The sequence below is a fragment of the Nycticebus coucang genome, chromosome 9, assembly GCF_027406575.1.
Source record: "Nycticebus coucang isolate mNycCou1 chromosome 9, mNycCou1.pri, whole genome shotgun sequence".
Lineage (NCBI taxonomy): Eukaryota > Metazoa > Chordata > Mammalia > Primates > Lorisidae > Nycticebus > Nycticebus coucang.
In genome coordinates this window covers 55,079,408-55,102,279 of record NC_069788.1, presented here as the reverse complement: position 1 = coordinate 55,102,279, position 22,872 = coordinate 55,079,408, and the positions used below count along the sequence as shown (strand labels likewise).

The 22,872-nt window shown below is 42.1% G+C and overlaps 1 protein-coding gene across 2 annotated transcripts in view; it reads left to right on the top strand.

Moving 5' to 3' along the window:
• The window catches only part of ALDH5A1 (aldehyde dehydrogenase 5 family member A1), a 43,638-nt gene that overhangs the window by 4,009 nt on the left and 16,757 nt on the right, over positions 1 to 22,872 (top strand). For both annotated transcript variants that reach the window (XM_053602064.1, XM_053602065.1), the window contains exons 2-8: positions 1,666 to 1,749; positions 2,580 to 2,750; positions 4,654 to 4,770; positions 8,594 to 8,737; positions 15,923 to 16,066; positions 17,924 to 18,082; positions 21,707 to 21,876. In XM_053602064.1, the coding sequence (XP_053458039.1) occupies positions 1,666 to 1,749; positions 2,580 to 2,750; positions 4,654 to 4,770; positions 8,594 to 8,737; positions 15,923 to 16,066; positions 17,924 to 18,082; positions 21,707 to 21,876 (989 nt within the window). The remainder of the gene's footprint in view (positions 1 to 1,665; positions 1,750 to 2,579; positions 2,751 to 4,653; positions 4,771 to 8,593; positions 8,738 to 15,922; positions 16,067 to 17,923; positions 18,083 to 21,706; positions 21,877 to 22,872) is intronic.

Here is a 22,872-nt window from a genome sequence, read left to right as displayed (position 1 = left end):
AAGGGTTCACACCTGTAATCCTAGCACTGTAGGAGGCCACTCTGGGATTGCCTAAGCTCACAGGTTCGAGGCTAGCCTGAGCAAGAGCAATATCCTGTCTCTAAAAATAGTCCCAGCTTCTTGGGAGACTGAGGCAAGGGAATCACTTGAGCCCAAGAGTTTGAGGTTACTGTGAGCTGTGACACCATAGCACTCTACAAAGGGTAACAAAACGAGACTCTTATCTCAGAAACAAAAAGAAAGAATGCCTCTGTGCAGCCCAGTTGGCCTGGATTTTCTCAGCCTTCCTCTTTTTTTTTTTTTTCCCCAACTGGTTTTATGTAAATGAATTAAATTTTTTTTTTATTTTTAGAAACCATTTCTTCTATAAGCTTATTAGTCCAATTTATCCCTTTATCTTTTTTTGTGCATTGGAAATTTTTTAATTGTGATAAAATATGCAAAAAAATTACCATTTTAAGCATTTATAAGTATACAGTTCCAGTGCCATTAAGTACATTTACACTGTTGTGCCTGGGCCCTCTTCTTAAGTGTGTGAAAACCTTTTCTTATGCCTCACATATCCCTCAATCCCCCACCTCGGTCTATGGGACAAATCCACCTTGCCAGCAAATTGTTAAAGTAAAGAATGTTACTTGAGGACATTATGTTGAATGAAATGAACTAGTCACAAAAGGGCAGATACTGCATGATTTCACTTATATGAAGTACCTAGAGTTGTCAAATTCATAGAGACAGAAAGAAGAATGATGGTTGCTAGGGGATGAGGGTTGGAGGGAGTGGGAGGTTATTTAATTAGTACAGAGTTTCAGGTTGGAAAGATGGAAAAGTTCTAGAGATGGATGGTGGGGACGGTTGTACAATACTGTGAATGTACTTAATGCCACCAAAATGTATGTTTAAAAATGGTTAAGATGATTTTATGTTATGTGTATTAAAGTTATTCTTATTTACCATAAACAATAATAGCTATTTCCACAAAACTTTATTCTTTCATAATTTATGACTCATACACTCCTTTAGATGCTACTATCTTTGTTATTACTTATCAAAAAGTGTCGGTGTTTGTCTTCCCAAGCACATTACTTAAGAGTTCTTCAGAGGAAGTGAACCAACAGGATATATATAAATATGTAGGAAGAGACTTATCATAAAAAGATTAGTACTCACATGATTATGGATGCTAGAAAGTTCCACAATTTGTCTGCAAGGTGGAGGCCCAGAAAACTAGTGGTATAGTTGAGGTTGATTCTGAAGACCTCAGAACCAGGCATGCCGATGTCTGTTGTCTGGCAACAGGAGAAAATGGATGTCTCGGCTTACACAGAGAGCCAGTTCTCCCTTCCTCTGCCCTTTTGTTCTATGTGGTATAGAAGGCCCTCCACAAACTGGATGATGCCTTCTTGTATTGGTGAGGGTAAATCTTCTTTATTCAGTCTACTGGTTCAAATGTTAATCTCTTCTGGAAACTCCTTTGCAGACATGTGCAGAATGTTGTTTTACCAGCTATCTGGGCATCCCTTAGCCCAGTCAAGTTTGTGCATAAAATTAACCATCACTCTAGGAATGGATCCACACAGCTATTTTAGGTAATTAGAGATTATTTAATAGTTTATCTTATATTTGGCATTTCACTACTTCTCTGTCTTGTTACTTCTTTTTCAGGAAAGGAGTTCACTACTGAGGAAATGGTATGATTTAATGATACAAAATAAGGATGACCTTGCCAAGATAATCACAGCTGAAAATGTAAGTTCAGCGTCCTGATTTAATACCCTGAGAAATTACACAGGAATTCTTAGACTAAACTTGAGAAAGCCTCTGACTTCCCCTCCGTGCCATCTGTAGCTAAAGAATATGTGATTTCTCATCTGTTGATTAGATACCAAATCATTCTTGTGACAAGGCATTCAAAATTTCATAAAATAAAATTTGTATGTTCTAGTTTATGGTTATTAATATCCAAAACTAGACTTTTGGAATTATATGAATACTGAGTTTTTACCATTCCAATTTTTTTCTACATGATTTCGGTTGGTTTTCATGTTATTCTATACAGAAAAACCTCCCTGATTGACCACCTCTTTAAGTTGACCTTATTTTCATAGACTGGACATGCACCGCATGTACATATCAGTACAGGAGGCCTCGTTCCTTATGCTGACCACTTTTTTGTGTTGACCAGTTATAGTCCTTTGGGTGGTCAACATATAGAGGTTTTACTGTATTGTACCAGTAGTTCCTCCCTAAGTATAGTAAGTATAGTAAATGATTTTACACCATGATTACAATGTTTAGGTATTTAGAAGATGCAGTTCTAGGTGTCTCCTTATTTCTAAGCATATTGAAGATGTGAGTGATTCTTGTGATTTAGGGTGATACAACCATGCTTCTGTCCATCATTATTTATAGTTCTGCTTTCTGAAAATCACACCAAAGTTAGAAATTTCCCAACAATCTTGTGGGTTTTGTAATGGGCTACTTTTTTACTCTTTTTGCAGCCTTGAAGAATTTAAAAACACAGAACTATGATTTTATTATTAGACGGTAAACATGGTTCCTTTTTTGATTTAACTTAGGGGAAGCCACTGAAGGAAGCACAGGGAGAAATTCTCTATTCCGCCCTTTTCCTCGAGTGGTTTTCAGAGGAAGCCCGCCGCATTTATGGAGACATTATCCATACCTCAGCAAAGGACAAGCGTGCCCTGGTCCTCAAGCAGCCCATAGGTGTGGTGGCAGTCATCACCCCGGTATGTGCCAATATCATCAAGATCCTAGGGTAGGAGATTAGGAGCCAGAAACTGTTCGTTCTTCCCTGTGCGGCAGCATCCTCATCCTGCTAGCTTTGTCATCTGCTCTTAGTTTCCAGATTCCTTTGCTGAACACAGAGGTGTGTTTCCTGGTCCTCTGTGATATGCGGGCGTGGTGGCAGCAAGTGGGAGTAGTGTTTGCTAATGCCCGCAAAAGTGAGATGACCCACAGGAGGACCCAGGCAGCTTTTCTGACTTAGCTTGGAGGTTTCTCCCTGGCATTGCACTGCTGAAAAGGTCTGGTATTTATCTTTTTTTTTTTTGAGACAGAGTCTCACTTTATCACCCTCGGTAGAGTGCCATGGTGTCATAGCTCACATCACCCTCAAACGCTTGGGCTCAAGCGATTCTCTTGCCTCAGACTCCTGAGTAGCTGGGACTATAGGTGCCTGCCACAACTCCCAGACACTTTTAGAAACGAGGTCTTGCTCTGGCTCAGGCTGGCCTTGAACCTGTAAGCTCAGGCAGTCCACCCATCCTGGCCTCCCAGAGTGCTAGGATTATAGGGTATTTATCATTTTTAAAAGAACTTAAGACATGTGATATTTTTAATATGTCATAGTTTGGAAAAAAATTGCGATTATCAACAAGAAAGTATTTGTGTACCAACCTGCAGGCACTGGGCCAGGTTCTGGAGGTAAAAAGGTTAAGAAATGCCTGGTTGGGGGTGCAGCACAGCTGTGGGTGCCCAGCTTCCTCTCTCAGGGAGATCTTTCTAGGGCCTACCTTCTACTAGGTCCCATATTGACTTCTCTCCAGTGTCTGTTAGCTGGTCTCAAGACTGCTAGTCTATCCCAGCTCAGCAGAGTTACAGATAGAATCCCCCTGCCTGCCTAGACTTACTGGGTTTGGCTTGAAGCTCTCTGTGTGACCTGGGCACATCTCAGTTTTCTCAGACATGCTAATGAGGATAAGAATATCAACCTCGGGCGGCGCCTGTGGCTCAGTCGGTAGGGCGCCGGCCCCATATACCGAGGGTGGTGGGTTCAAACCCGGCCCCAGCCAAACTGCAACCAAAACATAGCTGGGCGTTGTGGCGGGCGCCTGTAGTCCCAGCTACTCAGGAGGCTGAGGCAAGAGAATCGCTTAAGCCCAGGAGTTGGAGGTTGCTGTGAGCTGTGTGAGGCCACGGCACTCTACTGAGGGCCAATAAAGTGACACTCTGTCTCTACAAAAAAAAAAAAAAGGATATCAACCTCATTGGATTATGGTAAGAATTTAATTCATTATAATTTTAAGGGGTTTAGAATGATACCAGAATAAGCACTATATATGCATTTATCAAAATAAAATAATGTTTTACACGTGTAGATGTCTGTAGATATCCACAAATATGTATATAGAGAGATATAATAAATCATCTGCTATTTTCAGAATCAGCATTGCTAATATTTTCTGCCAAGGGCTTCAGGCCAAATCCACCGTATAGTTTTTGAATAAACTTGAGACATGGCCCCACCCATTCACACACTACTGCCTCTGGGTACTTTCACCGTACATCTGCAGAGTCGAGTAGTTGTGACAAAAACCGTATATCCTACAAAGCATAAAAGGTTTCCTGTCTGGTCCTTGACAAAAAAAGAAAAGTTGGTTGACCTTTGGTCTAGATAATTCTACATAATGTTCAGTTCTGAAAATATTTCTTATCTTTATAAACCTTTATCTCCTGAGTCCCTCAAGTTGGGGGCGTCAGGTGTGCTGCGAGTGTGCCTATGCAGCCAGAGAACAGGTTTGTCCCTCAGGTGTGTAATGGAATTTATTGACTGACTGTCCAACCTGCCTTCCTTTGGATTAATGAGGCAGTCTTTCCTCTCCCATGCTTCCTCTGTTCTCCTGACCCCAGTGGAATTTCCCCAGCGCCATGATCACCCGGAAGGTGGGGGCTGCCCTGGCAGCCGGCTGCACTGTGGTGGTGAAACCTGCTGAAGACACGCCCTTCTCTGCCCTGGCCCTGGCCGAGGTGAGCCTCTCTCTGTGTGTTTGGGCAGAGCCAACAAAGTCCAAAAATCAGTTTTCTACCTGGCTCTTTGGTGCAATGGATAATACATTGGACTTCTAATTCCAAAATGGACTTTTTTATCTGGGACAAAAAGAAGTCATTTTGAAGCCTCCTTCCTTGCCTGTGTCTGCCGCTGCGTGGTATTGTGTTTTAATCAAATGTTATTTTGAGTCAGATGTTGCTCTTTTCAGAAAAAGAAAAAATGGATGAGGGATTTTCTGATATCTGTTGGCCATGTATCTTTTTAGCCCACCACATATTTTTAATGTTGTCATGGTTTGGAAAAATTTTGTGGTTATCAGCAAGAAAGCATTTGTGTACCTACCTGCAGGCACTGAGTATAGGCACTAGCCCACCATAAAAATGGTATCTATCCGTCCATTATATCCGCACTAAGATATGGGCGTTTCTCACAGGTAGGAAACATTTTTTTTTTTTTTTTTTGAGACAGAGTCTTACTTTGTCACCCACTGTAGAATGCTGTAGCATCACAGCTTACAGCAACCTCAAACTCTTGGGCTCAAGCAGTCCTCTTGCCTCAGCCTCCCAAGCAACTGGATACTACAGGCACCCACCACAACAACCCCGCTAGTTTTAGAGAAGGGGTCTCGCTCTTGCTCAGGCTGGTCTTGAACTCCTGAGTTTAAGCAATCCAACTGCCTTGGCCTCCCAGAGTGCTAGGATTACAGGCTTGAGCCACCGCGCCCAGCCTCAGGAACCTCTTATTTACTGCTCCCATCCCAATTTTAATCCGCATTCCATCAGATCCTGTCATGCTTCTGTTGGGAATCTCAAATGTCTTCTCCCCTCACTTAGAGTAAGATCTAGAGTCTCTACAGTGGCCCTTCAGGCCCTATGAGATATCAGTATCCTCTGTACCCCTCTGACCTGGCCCATCCCTCCAAGCCCCTGGTTTATCGTTCATCTGCTTCGGCCACTCTGGCCAGCACCACTCTTCAGACCCACCAGGCTAACCCTCACTTTTCTCTGTGTCTGGAGCGCTCTGCACCAGGCACTCCATGACTTGCTTCTTCAAATCTTTACTCATATGCCACCTTCCCAAAGAGGCCTTCCATGTGCACCTTATTTAAAAATCACAGCCGCTCTCTCTGGTGCTCCTGATCACCTTTTCTGCTTTGTTTTTCCCCCACAGCACTTAACATCCCCTGGCCTACCACTTCTCTAGGCCTTTTCAGTGGGCAGGGCTGCAGAGTGTATATATGATATGTCCGTACTCGTGTGCACACAATAAAATTCCGCATTAAGTCCTACAGAAAGGTGGGATGCACATTTAGTCTTGCAGGGTTTTTACTTCTCCTCTTTATATTATATCTGCATCACCTTCCTTCCTGGTTCCCAGAGACTCAAGGAATGACCGAATTAATATCCCAAAGTTACTCATTACATACACAACAGCTTCTGATAATTACTTTTCATATCATCATTAATATGCCTGTGGAAAATGGTTTTTGTTTGTATTTTCTCATTTTTACTAATTAACTTTTTATTTTAGAATATTTTTATATTTATGGAAAATTTTCAGAAATCAATACAGGGATTTGCTACATACCCCATGCCCAATTTCTCCTATTATTTGTATCTGACATTAGTACGGTATGTTTGTTACAGTTAAGGAACCAGTATCGATACATCCTTATTGACTAATGTCCTTACTTTAACATTCATTCTTGGGATTTTATGAGTTTTTCCCTGATGTCCCTTTTATGTTTTAGTATCCCATCCAGGAGACTACATTACATTTAGTTGTCATGTTCCTCAAGAGCATGTAATGTAGCCTCCAAAAAAAGTGCATATGTGAAGTGAGGCATACCAAGCCTAATGGTTATGGAAGAGATTCTCCAGATTGCAAAGGTCCCCTGACGCTGGAAACAGAAGTCTTCCTCAGTCTGTGGTTTTGCAAAAACAAGTTAAAGACATTCTGTCTGACGCTTTCCACATTCCCCCTTTTTAGTGCTAATGTCTGATAAATAACTTTAAACTACTTTTTCCTGGTTTATGATAAGTACGGGCCCAAGGTTTGCTGGGAAGGCTCCTCCCTAAATTCCTCAGTTCCCCAACAAGGACTTTGTGTCAAGCCTCTTCATTTCTGTGACGTTTTTGGGATTTGTTTTTCATCCTTGATTTGGTTTACTCCTTCAGAAACTCCTATTATCCAAAGTCGAATGTTTGTTGTCACATTCTCTTGTATCCTTTTCGCTAATGTTTAAAATTATCTTCCTTTTTGCTGTCTATTTCTGTTAAGGTTTTATGTGGAGAGTTTATTCATTCTTGTGTGTGGTCCTTCCAGTTTGGTCTTCATTTCTGAAATGATATTTCTTCTTTTATTTCTAATTCTTTCCTGTATTCCCTCACCTCATTTCTAAATTTTTTTTTTGAGTTCTGATTCCTCTTGTTCTTTTGTATCTTGGTATAATTTTCTTATCATCCTTGTTTTGAAATAGTAAGTTACAGTTTAGTCTGTCTTATGGGCACGTCTTTCTTTCTGTTATGCTTTTGTTATCTATGGGGAGTTATTCCACTCCTTATTCTTTCTTTCTTTTTCTTTTTCCTGACAACTTTGTATGGGATTTGACCTCAGTGCTTTCCTGAGCATTTTGTTTAGTTTCATGTGAAGTTAGCTTTCCTAAACTTTTAGCAAAAGGACTGGTTAGAAATAGCTTCTCTGCCTTCACAGGGTCCCCATCTCGTGCATGTTGTGTTCAAAGATAAGGCAACTTGCTTCCTGAGATTCCTGGGCTTTGTTCCGTTCCCCACCTTTGTGTCTTTTCTCCTCCTGGTCACACAATTCCCAGGGGCTGGACCGTTGGTGCCCTTCCGTCTTCACTGCAGTGTTCCCTGTACTTGCACTCACCTCCCACTGAATCGGGCACGGCCCGCCCACTCCTGGCTGCGGCTCTCAGCTGAACTCCTGCAGGCTGTTTGGGGCGGTCTGCTTTCAGGTCCCTCCGCAGCCTGTTCCTGCCCTCTGCTTTGTCTGGCACAGGTGCTTTCATGACGCACACATCTTATCACGGTAGGGGGTGTATCCTCACCCACTTATAATCTGTGGGTTGTGGAGATACCTTGTCATCTAGTCACGTAAATGTCTCTGATATTTTGGTTTTGTTCTCTAATTAATGTTTTTATGAGGAGATTTAGGGAGACTCAAAAAACTCTGCAACTACTACCATCCTCCCAGAATCCCCAGTCAGATGTATATAACAAGCTAATTGTTAATGGACTCCAGAAATTAAAATAGTTCAGGATATAACTTATCCAAAGAAAGAGTGCAGGTTTGCAGGTCAGGCAGCTATGGGTCAGCATGTGGTTCTGTCACGCCCCAGCCTGTGACCTTGGCTGGACTCCTCCCTCCTGAGTCTCCCTCTCCTCATCACTGCACCAGGAAATAACATATGGAAAGGCTTTGCCCTGCCACTCTGCACTTAGTAGGTGCTTACTAAATGCCCCTTAATACTCTCCCATCCTTGATCCTATAGGTGAATCAATTAACGTTTTTCTTGGAATATCTGATTTTTCTTGGGAAAGAAATTTCAGGTTGTTTGAACAGAAGGTGGTGTTGAAACTCATACTCTAAATTTTAATGTCTAACATCACATTAATATTAACGTCACTTTAGCACTAATAAGAATCTTGTTTCAGTTCCATGTATATTATTAATACCCAGGATCAGCTTAACTTTTTTTTCATTGCTTTTTGGGTTGAACATATATTTGTTTCTCTTTTCTGTTTTTTTAGTATGATAATTTGTTGTTTCTCTTTATAGCTTGCAAACCAGGCGGGAATTCCTCCAGGTGTGTGCAATGTTATTCCCTGCTCTCGGAAGAAGGCCAAGGAAGTGGGAGAAGCACTTTGTACTGACCCTCTGGTGCCCAAAATTTCCTTTACTGGCTCAACAGCTACAGGAAAGGTATGTGACTTCAGTCTCAAAGAAAACAAGCTCTATTCTAATATTTTCTCTTTAAGGAGCATAAAAAGACTTTCATCTCAGTCACCATTTTTAGAGAATCCAGCAGAGTGTAAAAGTAATGTCTGAGTATCATCCTCTGGAGATATTTTGAATGATATTTCTTATGTGCTATAATGTACATTCTTATTTGATACTATTAAACAAATTGAGGCTCCAAGGTGCTCATTATTTTTCATTATTTCTTGTATGTGACATAGTTAAAGGTATCTATTTTATTTTTTCAATATTGAATTTGTGCATGTTTCATAATCTAGACTTAGAGAGTTAGAAAAAACATAATTCATATTGAAATGGATGCCTTAGACTTGAGTAAAAATTGTATTTAGTATAAAAGTACTTACAGGAATGGAAAGGTATCTTCTCGTTTTTTAATTTTTAGTTTTTTTCCCCTTGAATGTTGAAAAGTTCTTTCCTCAAAACTCCATATGTATTTCTGTGAGTAGATTTCAATTTAACCTTTTAAATGTCCAAAAGAGAAAAAAGTCTCAGGCGCACTGGCTCACGACTATAATCCTGGCACTCGGGGAGGCCAAGGCAGGAGAATTGCTTGAGCTCAGGAGTTCTAAAGCCAGCCTGAGCAAGAGTAAGACCCTGTCTCTACTAAAAATAGAAATTGAGCAGGCATTGTAGCAGGTGCCTGTAGTCCTAGCTACTCAGGAGGCTGAGGCAAGGAGGAGTGTTTGAATACAGGAATTTGAGGTTGCTGTGAGCTAGGCTGATACTACTGTACTCTAGCATGGGGCAACAGAGTGAGACTCTCAAAAACAAAAGAGAAAAAAGAGAAGGCAGGTGAAAAGCTTTTGTTTATGGTGTCTCTTTCCAGATGGTATACTTTTCTCTGTTTATGTATACATATATGTGTGGATCCATATTCATCCTGGACAGGAGTATAAACACAGCAGATAAAGATAACATAGGCTGGGCTCATGGCTCACGCCTGTAATCCTAACACACTGAGAGGCCAAGGTGGGTAGATTGCTTGAGGAGCTCAGGAGTTCAAGACCAGCCTGAGCAAGAGAGAGACTGGTCTCTACTACCAGCCAGGCATGGTAGTGGGCACCTGTAGTCCGTCCCAGCTATTCAGGGAGGCTGAGGCAAGAGGATCGCTTGAGCCCATGAGTTTGATCTATGATGCCACAGCACTCTACCAAGGGCAACAGAGTGAGACTCTGTCTCAAAAATAAATAAATAAATTGAATTTGAAAGTTTCTGCGAACCTGTGGTCATTTTTAGAAAGCATGAGAAGAGGAAGGAGTAAGGCAGTTGTAATACCTCCCGGTCACCACTGCTTTTGTCACGCCATAAACTCACACACCGGGAGAAGCACTTTGGGATCCTATTGTTCATTCATACCAGAAATAGGAGTTTTTTAATTCATAAACTGCTATGCCCCTGATCCATGGATCTCACAATGCAAGTGAAAGAGGGATTCCAATATTACTAGGAAGGAGCCTGAGAGAAAGGGTTGTAAAACCTTTGCCATTTAAGCCAGAGACATTCCTAAGACACTGGGTGAAGGGCACCATTCCTTATCTTCCTTCACTTTTCCTAGCAACTTACTATCATCTGACAGGTATCCAGGAAAATGTCAACCATATGTTCCCAGCAAATCTAGCTTTGCTCCTATTTGCCTAGGACAGTGATTCAGCTCAAGTGACTTAAAGGACAGTGTGACAATTATAGTTAAAAGAATCACTAATGTCTATTGCAAGGGCCTCTTCGAAGCTGGTCTTCACAGAGATCAGGGGCTGAGCTCCTGGTTTCAGGGCACAGAATCTTACCTTATAACTGAAGCCCACACCAGGAGCCTGTTGTAGAGGTGCCTGCCTGCCCTTCCCCCTTGGCTGGGGGAGCTCCACTCCTGGAACCCTGCAGAGGAGACAGCAGCCATGTTTTATAGTACATGACACCTCAGCTTTTTCTGCACAGAGAACTGAAACATGAGTGATCATTGACTTGAGGGAAATGATTTGTAGGCTGGCCAGTGACCTAGGACAAGTGGCCTGGCATAGAATCATGTTCTGTCTTTGGAAGCTGTGGGCTGAGAAGGTCAGCAGTGGGAAGTGGAGCTGAAACAATTCATGATGAGGTGCCAGGAATTCACATAGTACTCCAGGGGCCATGACAAGCCAACATGAGTGGGGAAAAGACACTGTCACAGGACACATGGGTAGTGCATGTGGAGGGACAGACCTTAGGAGACAAAGTCAGGAGGAGGTGAAATGGGCTAACCCACAAATGAGATTCTTTTTTGTACCTGGCAGGTGGCATTTGTTTAAAATTAAAATAGCTGCTATATTGAGTCCAAGAAAGAAATGTGTTTAATCTTAAAACTTGCACTGCTTTCCGGGCGGGGCCTATGGCTCAGTGAGTAGGGCACTGGTCCCACATCCAGAGGGTGGTGAGTTCGAACCTAACCCCGGCCAAACTGCAACAAAACAAACAAACAAACAAAACAAAAAAAAAACCCTTGCACTGCTTTGTTCAGTAGTAACATTTCAGTGAGAAAATGATTACCACCAACTGAGCTGGAATAGTAACACCTTGGCACACAGTGAAGTACCAGCACAGGCCCAGCTTTCCAGTCTTTTTAGATTTTTTTTTTTTTTGCAGTTTTTGGCTGGGACTAGGTTTGAACCCGCCACTTCCAACATATGGGACTGGTGCCCTACCCCTTTGAGCCACAGGTGCCACCCCCGCCTTTTTAGATTTTTACCAAGGGCCCTATCACAAAAACAACCTCAATGTGTGCATCTCCTGGAGGAGCATTAGTACAGCCACCTTGGGCTGTGAATACCGTTTCCTTTGAATTATCTCAGACAGTTCCATGTTTCCTGTAACCAGGACTGGACAAAGACCTAGTATCTTGCAATTAAGAGTTTAAACAGTATCTTGAGAATGGAGAAACAAACACCACGCCATACTCACTCTTTTTTGTTTGTTTGTTTTGTTTATTTATTTATTTATTTTTATTGTTGGGGATTCATTGAGGGTACAATAAGCCAGGTTACGCTGATTGCATTTGTTAGGTAAAGTCCCTCTTGCAATCATGTCTTGCCCCCAGAAGGTGTGGCACATACCAAGGCCCCAACCCCCTCCCTCCTTCACTCTCTCTGCTTTTCCTCCCCCCCCAATAACCTTAATTGTCATTAATTGTCCTCATATCAAAATTGAGTATATAGGATTCACGCTTCTCCATTCTTGTGATGCTTTACTAAGAATAATGTCTTCCACTTCCATCCAGGTTAATACGAAGGATATAAAGTCTCCATTTTTTTTTTTTTTTTTTAGACTTTGTTTATTTATTTATTTATATATATATATATATTTTTTTTTTTTTTGGCCGGGGCTGGGTTTGAACCCACCACCTCCGACATATGGGACCAGCACCCTACCCCTTGAGCCACAGGCGCGGCCCCAAGTCTCCATTTTTTTTAATAGCTGAATAGTATTCCATGGTATACATATACCACAGCTTGTTAATCCATTCCTGAGTTGGTGGGCATTTAGGCCGTTTCCACATTTTGGCGATTATAAATTGAGCTGCAATAAACAGTCTAGTACAAGTGTCCTCATGATAAAAGGATTTTTTTCCTTCTGGGTAGATGCCCAGTAATGGGATTGCAGGATCAAATGGGAGGTCTAGCTTGAGTGCTTTGAGATTTCTCCATACTTCCTTCCAGAAAGGTTGTACTAGTTTGCAGTCCCACCAGCAGTGTAAAAGTGTTCCCTTCTCTCCACATCCACGCCAGCATCTGCAGTTTTGAGATTTTGTGATGTGGACCATTCTCACTGGGGTTAGATGGTATCTCAGGGTGATTTTGATTTGCATTTCTCTAATAGATAGGGATGATGAACATTTTTCAATATGTTTGTTAGCCATTCGTCTGAACATTTTTTAATATGTTTGTTAGCCATTCGTCTGTCTTCTTTAGAAAAGGTTCTATTCATGTCTCTTGCCCATTGATATATGGGATTGTTGGCTTTTTTCATGTGGATTAATTTGAGTTCTCTATAAATCCTAGTTATCAAGCTTTTGTCTGATTGAAAATATGCAAGTATCCTTTCCCATTATGTAGGTTGTCTCTTTGCTTTGGTTGTTGTCTCCTTGGCTGTACAGAAGCTTTTCAGTTTAATGAAGTCCCATTTTTTTATTTTTGTTGTTGTTGCAATTGCCATGGCAGTCTTCTTCATGAAGTCATTCCCCAGGCCATTATCTTCCAGTGATTTTCCTATGCTTTCTTTGAGGATTTTTATTGTTTCATGACTTAAATTGAAGTCCTTTATCCATCTTGAATCGATTTTTGTGAGTGGGGAAAGGTGTGGGTCCAGTTTCAGTCTTTTACATGTGGATACCCAGTTCTCCCAACACCATTTATTGAATACGGAGTCTTTCCCCCAAGGTATGTTCTTGTTTGGTTTATCGAAGATTAGGTGGTTGTAAGATGTTAGTTTCATTTCTTGGTTTTCTATTCGATTCCAAGTGTCTGTGTCTCTGTTTTGTGCCAGTACCATGCTGTCTTGACCACTATGGCTTTGTAGTACAGACTAAAATCTGGTATGCTGATGCCCCAGCTTTATTTTTATTACTAAGAACTGCCTTAGCTATACGGGTTTTTTTCTGGTTCCATACAAAACGCAGAATCATTTTTTCCAAATCTTGAAAGTACGATGTTGGTATTTTGATAGGAATGGCGTTGAATAGGTAGATTGCTTTGGGAAGTATAGACATTTTAACAATGTTGATTCTGCCCATCCAGTAGCATGGTGTGTTCTTCCATTTGTTAAAATCCTCTGCTATTTTCTTTCTGAGGATTTCATAATTTTCTGTATAGAGGTCCTTCACCTCCTTCATTAGGTATATTCCTAGGTATTTCATTTTCTTTGAAACTATGGTGAAAGGAGTTGTGTTTTAACTGGCTTCTCATCTTGACTGTTATTGGCGTATACAAAGGCTACTGACTTGTGGACATTGATTTCATATCCTGAAACATTACTGTATTTTTTGATGACTTCTAGGAGTCTTGTGGTTGAGTCTTTGGGATTCTCTAAGTATAAGATCATGTCATCAGCAAAGAGGGAGAGTTTGACCTCCTCTGCTCCCATTTGGATTCCCTCATACTCACTGTTAATTGGAACTAACTGATGAGCACACATGTGCACAGAGAGAAGTAAAACTCAGTAGAAATCAATGGGGCGGGCTCGGCACCTGTAGCTCAGTGGCTAAGGCACCAGCCACATACACCAGAGCTGGCGGGTTTGAATCCAGCCTGGGCCTGCCAAACAACAATGACAACTGCAACCAAAAAATAGCCGGGCATTGTGGCAGGTGCCTGTAGTCCCAGCTCCCTGGGAGGCTGAGGCAAGAAAATTGCTTAAGCCCACGAGTTTGAGGGTGCTGTGAGCTATGACAGAACAATACTCTACAGAGGGCAACAGCTTGAGAGTCTGTCTCAAAAAAAGAAAAAAAATCAATGGGGCGGGGAGAGAAAGGGAGGGAAAAAAACCTACCTAATGGGTACAATTAACACTATTTGGGTGACAGGCACACCTATAGCTGGGACTCGGTCATTATAAAAGTGACCCATGTAACCTAAAACATTTGTACCCACTTAATGTTTTGAATTTAAAAAAAGAAACCAAAAAAAGAAAAAACTCATTTTAACATTCTTGAGCTGCTTTCTTAAGCCATAAAATCTCTTCCTGGGTATTTAGAGCCTAATAGTTACATATGTATCAAAAGCCTTACAATTGTGCATTGAACTAGAAATCCTATACATTTATCCTAAAGGAATAATTACATGTTATTTTTAATAGCAAGAATTGGAAACATCCTAAATGTTCAACAGATGGGGGCCGGATAAATAAATTATGGAACAGCTGTGACATGGAACAATGTACATCTAAAGAAATGTTCTAGAAGTATGTATGCTGATATGAGAAGATTTTCACATTATAGTGCTATGTTAGAGGGGCAAGATATAAGTGTTATGAACATGTTAAGATGTTCCAGATATATGGTTAATTGGAAAGATAGAGCAGGTTACAAAGCTGTTTAATTATACCATCCTGTTTTCTTTTTCAAAAAAAGTACATATAGTTGAACCTGCATGGCCAAATTCTGAATGGATGTACCTTAAAATGTTATCAGTGGTACGGTATGGGTTGTGGGATTCTGGGCAATTTTATTACCTTATCTTCATATGACAATTTTTAAGCCTATCACAATGTTTGTGAATAGGTAATACACATATGGTTCAAACACCAAGACAGTATTAATGTGTGTACCTTGAGAAATCTCACCCTTACCCTATCTCTGACTCCCTTCCCCTTTTCTATAAGTAATTACTTTTAGTCTCTTGTTATTTTCCCTGTGTTTCTTTATAAAATGCAAGCAAATATAAGCATATATTCTTTTTTTTTTGTAGAGACAGAGTCTCACTTTATGGCCCTGGGTAGAGTGCCGTGGCCTCACACAGCTCACAGCAACCTCCAACTCCTGGGCTTAAGTGATTCTCTTGCCTTAATCTCCCAAGTAGCTGGGACTACAGGCGTCCGCCACAACACCCGGCTGTTTTTTTTGGTTGCAATTCAGCCGGGGCCGGGTTTGAACCCGCCACCCTCGGTATATGGGGCCGGTGCCTTACCAACTGAGCCACAGGCGCAGCCCTTTTCTTTTCTTTTCTTTTTTGAGACAGAGTTTTACTTTGTTGCCCTGGGTAGAGTACCATGGGGTCATAACTCACAGCAACCTCAAACTCCTGGGCTAAAGCAATTCATTTGCCTCAGCCTCTGGAGTAGCTAGGACTACAGGTGCCCACCACAATGCTGGCTGTTTTTTAGAACCAGGGTCTCGCTCCTGCTCAGTCTGGTCTCGAACTCCTGGGCTCAAACAATTCACCTGCCTTGGCCTCCCAGAATACTAGGATTATAGGCATGAGCCACCACACCAGCCCTCAATTGTAAACATAATTCTTGTTTCTCCCTTTTCTTACGCAAAAAATTATCCCATATACACTATTGTGTACCTTGCTTCTTTCACTGTTGGGTAACTTTTTACAATAAAGGCTTAATAATCTTGCTAGTTGATTTCAGTGCTCATAGCGCTCTGTCCTGTGCTTTCAGATCCTGTTGCACCATGCAGCAAACTCTGTGAAAAAGGTCTCCATGGAGCTGGGTGGTCTTGCTCCATTCATAGTATTTGACAGTGCCAACGTGGACCAAGCTGTAGCAGGGGCCCTGGCGTCTAAATTTAGGAACTCTGGGCAGGTGAGTTTGGTAGAGTTTTTCAGGATGTGTGTGTGTGTTACAAAGCTCCTTCACCACCACTGCCTCACTCATCTCCTGGAAGGAAACCTCATTCTTTATTCATTGTCTCTTTTGACAAATAGTTAATAAGTGCCTTATTTTTTGGCAAGGCAAGAAGGATCCAGAAAGGAGTAACATAAAGCCCCGGGCTTTCTTAAAGGAGTTTCCTAAACAGCAAATGTCTTTAAGTCAAATAGTTCTCTCTTCTCTTCTTTCTCCAACTTTTGAAACTAATTATTTTTATAGTTCCCTCTCCTTGGGCTTTTCTCAACTGATATAATTGTTTCTTCAGGTAGAAAACAGCCTTGAGTATATAAAACCAGTGTGTGGTGCCCCATGATCGCATTAATGTACACAGCTATGATTTAATAAAAAAAAAAAAGAAAGAAAAAGAAAACAGCCTTGACCGGCTAGGGTCTCTGAGGCCCACAGTCTTAAGAGAAAGAAGGTAAGAAAATGTTAAGGATGATGTCTGGAAAAACTCAAAACGCTGCTACTTGCTAAGACCTACCGGAGTGTACCTTGTCCGAGATGGAGGGGGCATCAGAGGTGCCCATGACAGGGGGCAGCCCTGCATCAGCAGTGTATCCAAGGACTGTCCGTGCCATCCTGGGAGAATGGAGGCCTGAACTCATGTCTTCATAGGAAATTCTGGAATGGTAGATCTGGCAGAGACCTTCATACTTCTCTGATATAAACCTCACATTTTACAGATTGAGGAAATGAAACTCTGAGAAAGGTTAAGTGACTTGAGGTCAGACATCCTTGCACCACAGTTCCAGCTCTGCTGAGGAGCTGGGACTCTGAGCCAGGGGTCCTGTCTCCCAGTTTCTGTCCAAGCTGCTGCCAGGATCTTTATTCTTAAGTGCTTTGTCATAAAAGTACCATCAAAATGCAATTTTAAATGTGTTCCAGAAACAGATACAAATACTCCTGAAAGGTTATATTGTGAATTAAATGATCATTTAATTATTAATTAACTTAATAATTAATAAGTTAATATTAAATAACTTTCATTCTTGCTTTGGCTCTTGGTAACCTAAATAAGCTTGGTTTTGTCAGAAACAGGTATGTTTCCTTTTATAAACCCAAAATGCAGAGTATAACTCTGCAATATAGTGCAACTTTGGGGTATATTGCTTTAAGCCAATAAAAATGCACAGGACACAAAATCATATGTACCCTTGTTTCTAGTAGGAAAATACATGATTAAGAAAAATATAAGAAGCAAATATATCAACAAAAGCCGGTTTCCTATAATGTGGTTATATTTTATAATTTAAAAATACTAGCTGTAAGTAGAAAAAAATACACAAGACCTTTTCAATAAAGGAAGAATGGTCTTGTGTCCATTTTTAAAATGTCAGTCTCAGCCAAATGCTCAGAAGTTTTAAGCTAAAGGATCTACGTGAGCATCTGACCTCATTCCTTCCAGCCTCTGCCCACAGCCCCTGCAGCATCACCATCTCTCAGGAAGCTTGCAGCCTTTTTTTTTTTTTCTTTCTGTTATTGAAGCCATTTGAAAAAACATAGGATGGCTTTTTTTTTTCTTTTTGCACACAAGTCCTTATTCTTGTTTACCTTTTTGCCCACGAATGTGTGGCAGCTGTGGAAGGAGCTGGAGAGGAACATACACTGACTCAGAGCTCTTATCTTTGGGGCCAAGCCCACGTGGGAAGGAAGACAGCAGGTTGGACACGTGACGAGACGCCCTGGGGAAGTGTGTTCACAGAGCGGTGGCAGCGGTCACACGTTTATTGTCTGGGTCAGTAGCTCTGACAAACTGTCCGTGTGGCTTTGTTTTTGTCTTCTGTCTAGACATGTGTTTGCGCAAACCGATTCTTGGTGCAAAGGGGCATCCATGATTCCTTTGTCAAAAAATTTGCTGAAGCGATGAAGAAGACCCTGCACGTGGGTAATGGATTTGAGGAGGGAACTACTCAAGGCCCATTAATTAATGAGAAGGCAGTAGAAAAGGTAAGTTCACATGGATAAAGTAAATTTCATGGTGTCAATGTCAAAAGCTTAGTGAAAAGCACTTTGGCTAGGAGAGTGGTGGGGGAGGGATAGGGAAAGGTTCTCTATTGGATACAAAATGATAGCTAGACAGGAGGAATATGTTCTAGTGTTCTATAGCACGGACAGGATGACTACAGGTAACAATTTATTTTATATTTTCAAAATAGCTAAAAGATAGGATTTTCAATGTTTCCAAAACCAAGGAATGACAAATGTTTGAGGTGATGGATGTGCAAATTATCCAGATTTGATCACTCCACATTATATACATGTATCAAAATATCACCCTGTACCCATAAATTTTGCTTGTATTATTGTGTTTCAATTAAAATTAATATTACAAGCAAAGAAATAAATGGTGTTGAAAGTCAAAATAAAAAAGCCACTTTGGGGTGGCGCCTGTGGCTCAGTCGGTAAGGCGCCGGCCCCATATACTGAGGGTGGCGGGTTCAAACCCGGCCCCGGCTGAACTGCAACCAAAAAATAGCTGGGTGTTGTGGCGGGCACCTGTAGTCCCAGCTACTCGGGAGGCTGAGGCAAGAGAATCACCTAAGCCCAGGAGTTGGAGGTTGCTGTGAGCTGTATGACGCCACGGCACTCTACCGAGGGCCATAAAGTAAGACTCTGTCTCTACAAAAAAAAAAAAAAAAAACCACTTTGGGGAGTTAGGAAGATGGCGGACTGGAAGCAGCCCGCACACACCTTTCTCAAGGAGAGAACCGAAAGCTGCAGGTGAGTGCCCACCTGTGGGTGGGGCTCCTTGAAAAGAGCACGTGAATCATCAGAGACGCAATGGGGGGCATTCAGAGGGAAGACGAAGAAGGTGACAGGCAGTCCATCCAACAAGACCTGAAGGTACCTGGGGGAGGCACCCACATGTGGTAAGGGCAGGAGAGCGTTCTGGGGCTCCATAGTTGGACTGAGCTGTGAGGGGGCCACCACCACAGACCTACAGGCTAATCAGGGAGCTGCTTGAAGTCTGTACAGCAGCATGGCACTGAGAGTGAGTACTGCAACTGATACCTTCCAAGATCTCCGGTCCAGAGAACCAGGTCTGCACATAGCCGGGCTTTGCTGCAGCCTCCTCCACATTGCCCTGGCCAGCTGGGGAGGGGACGTGGAGAGTGGACACTTTGCATGCCACAGGAGAGGGCTGAGCACCCTTTCCCCCAGGGGGGAATCTGAATAGATCGGGTGCCACAGAAGCCACCTGAGAAAACGTCAGCAGCTGCCTCTGTAGGACCTGGGTGGGGGAGATCCCTGTATCCTCATCCCTATGATTCTCAAGCCTGGCCCCACAGCTCTGCACCTGTGATTCCCACACTGCTGTCTAGTCCCCCACACAAGACTCCATTGCCATCAGTGGGCCCTGACACGGGGCCCAGGCTCCCAGGATCCCCTGGTGCTGTTGGCCCCTGCGGCTTTGCCTTCAAGGCTCCAGTACCACCACCAGGCCCCAGCTCAGGCTCCAAGGCCCCCTTGCTGCTGTTGGGCTCCGCAGCCTTACACCCAAAGCTGGGCCCTGCAGCCCTAGTTCTGAGGCTGCCTTGCCTTAGCTTATTTAAAAGCAAGCCCCACCCCTTGATTTTTTTGGAACACCTAAAAGGAAAAGAAGACTGACTTTGTTTATAAAATGGTTTATGCTCTAACTGTAATCCTGGCATTGCCTGCTTTTTCCTCTCTTGATGACAAAATGCCTTTCCAGAAGACTCCTTGATGGAAGCATCCTAGCGGGGCTAGGTAGCATACAGGATTTAGTTAGTAAAAGGAAGTTACTATTAGGAAGAATTTGTTTATTGAAAAAAAATGTCGTAATCGAGACTACTAACTAGGTGAGATTTTATTCTTACTCTACTGTTTAAAAAACCACTCTTTTTGAGAGTGTCACAGGAACTTTCTTATAATACTAAACATCTAGTATGCTACCTGGATAAGTCTTTACTGATACAATAGATTTTATCTTTTTTAAAAATGGGGAATATTTAAAATCAGGCAGCCAGTGGTAGCTGGAGATTGTTTGTAGGAAAGAAGTGAGGAGAGGTGGCCAGAGGCAGGCACAAACCTGGGAACCAAAATGAAGTTAGAGCCGAGTCGGTGCCCAGCCTGGGACGCACGAGCAGACCTCCGTTCCTGGGCTTCCTGCCCCCACCCAATGGGCAGTCAATTCAACTGAACCCACATCTGTTGCTTGGGAAACCCAAAGAAGCATCAAGGTTTGACAGAGATTTGATAAATTTCTAGTTATTACCTTAAGATTACACTAGATAGAGAAAAACATCAAAGTTTACATTGGTACCACCTGGATTTTAGAGGTCGCTTTTGGACCCTGGGTACAAACCAGGGGTGCTCATTCATCTGGCAGAGGCAATTAGGGTCTGTACCAGCTGTGGTTTAAGTGGCTAAATGGTGTTTTTCAATCCACCTTGTACCTTTAACAACGATAGAGTCTGAGGCATTGGTGCTTTTTTTTAATTATTATTAAATCATAGCTGTGTACATTAATGCGATCATGGGCACCATACACTGGTTTTATAAACAGTTTGACACATTTTCATCACACTGTTAACATAGCCTTCCTGGCATTTTCTTAGTTATTGTGTTAAGACATTTCTAGTCTGCATTTACTAAGTTTCGCATGTACCCTTGTAAGATGCACCACAGGTGTAATCCCACCAATTACTCTCCCTCTGCCCATCCTCCCCCATCCCTCCCCTCCCTCTCCCCCTTCCCCATATTCTTAGGTTATAATTCGGTTATAGCTTTCATGTGAAAGCCATAAATCAGTTTCATAGTAGGGCTGAGTACATTGGATATTGCTAAGTCATGGAAAAAGCCCAAGTGCCCATGGATCCACAAATGGATTAATAAATTGTGGTATATGTACACCATAGAATATTATGCAGCCTTAAAGAAAGATGGAGACTTTACCTCTGTCATGTTTACATAGATGGAGCTGGAACATACTCTTCTTAGTAAAGTATCTCAAGAATGGAAGAAAAAGCATTGGTGCTTTTTAAGTGCCGCAGATTATCCTAGTTCACAGGCTGGGAACCAGGCTGTCCTTTTTTCCTCTAAATCAAGATGCAGACATTGTCCTCTAGTCGGCACTATATGCTAAGGTGTCAAACTAGCACAACTGCAGGGTTTCTTTTTGTTGGAGAAAGGTTTGTTATAAACTACCTTATTTATAAAAGTAATCCATTGTGTTGTCTGTAAGGTATATACTGTCATAAGATGGATTCCAGGAAAGAAACACTGCAGATCATGTTAATTGACAAGAAAAGGGCAGGGCAGATTTTATTGGGGAGTCAAGGAAGTAGGGCCCTGTTAAATTAGTTAAATAGAATTACTTAAAATACGTAAACTATAGAAAGTAAGCCATCCTGACCAGTGGAGATTTGTGTGTTCCCTCTTCTGGCCTCTGCCTCTCTGCAAATGTGATTCCTTCTGCCCAGAAGGAACAAGGGTGCTTTGTGTTTATATTAAAAATAAAGAAAAAAGAAAGTCAGTTACAGTTTTCTGCAATTTAAACATTCTAAGAGATTGTATCCTTTGGAAAGCTCTTCTTTTTATCCCATGCAGGTGGAAAAACATGTGAGTGATGCAGTCTCCAAAGGGGCCACCCTGGTGACAGGTGGGAAGCGACACCAGCTTGGAAAAAATTTCTTTGAGCCCACCTTGCTCAGCAATGTCTCCAAGGACATGCTTTGCTCTCATGAAGAAACTTTTGGGCCTCTGGCACCAGTGATCAAGTAAGATCGTCTAACTAGTAGGAAGACAGGAGAGAGAACAGGAAGGAAAAGGAAACTCGTACAGAGAATCTTGTGCTGTTCTGATGGCTGGGGGAGGCCGAGAGCTGTGCTGAGTCAAGTCAATGGAAGAGCAGAGTTCACCTTAGGAGTTTTTTTTAATCATCACTTTAGACCTTAAATTTTATCAAATTCTTTCTTTTCTTCCTGCTATCTGCTGACTTCATTGTCCTTCCTAAAGGAGCACATCTTCAAAGGATTCTTTTCATGGGAGTCCATAGGAAATGAACTTTCTGTAATCTTTTATGATCTTTGGTCTCACGTTCACGGGTAAACAATAAAATTCACTTGAGTAAAATTCTGGGACAACACTTTGAAAATATCACCCCTTTATCTGTTTATGTCCAGGGTACTTGCTGGGAAATCTGATGTCTGGTTCTGGCTCCTTTGAAAAGGACCTGTTTTTTCTCCTTGAAAATTTCTAGAATTCCTCTTATTCTTTGATATTCTTAAATTTTACTACCATAAAACTTTATGCCTGAATTTTGTGGTACACTGTGAGCTTTTGCAGTTTGTGGTCCTAGTCTATTTCTTCAGTATCTAAGCGGTTTGTTTAGTCCTCGGAAATTCTTGGTCATCATTTTTCCAAACATTCTACTCCCCTCCATTTATCCTTCTCCAGCTTTTCATCCCCTGCTTCTTTTTTTTTTTTTGAGACAGAGCCTCAAGCTGTCACCCTGGGTAGAGTGCTGTGGCATCACAGCTCACAGCAACCTCCAACTCCTGGGCCCAAGCGAGTCTCCTGCCTCCGCCTCCCAAGTAGCTGGGGCTGCAGGCGCCTACTACAATGCCTGGCTGTTTTTTGGTTGCATTGTTGTTTGGCCGTCATTGTTGTTTGGCAGGCCCGGGCTGGATTCGAACCCGCCAGCTCAGGTGTATGTGGTTGGCGCCTTAGCCGCTTGAGCCACAGCCGCCGACCCCATCCCCTGCTTTTTTTAG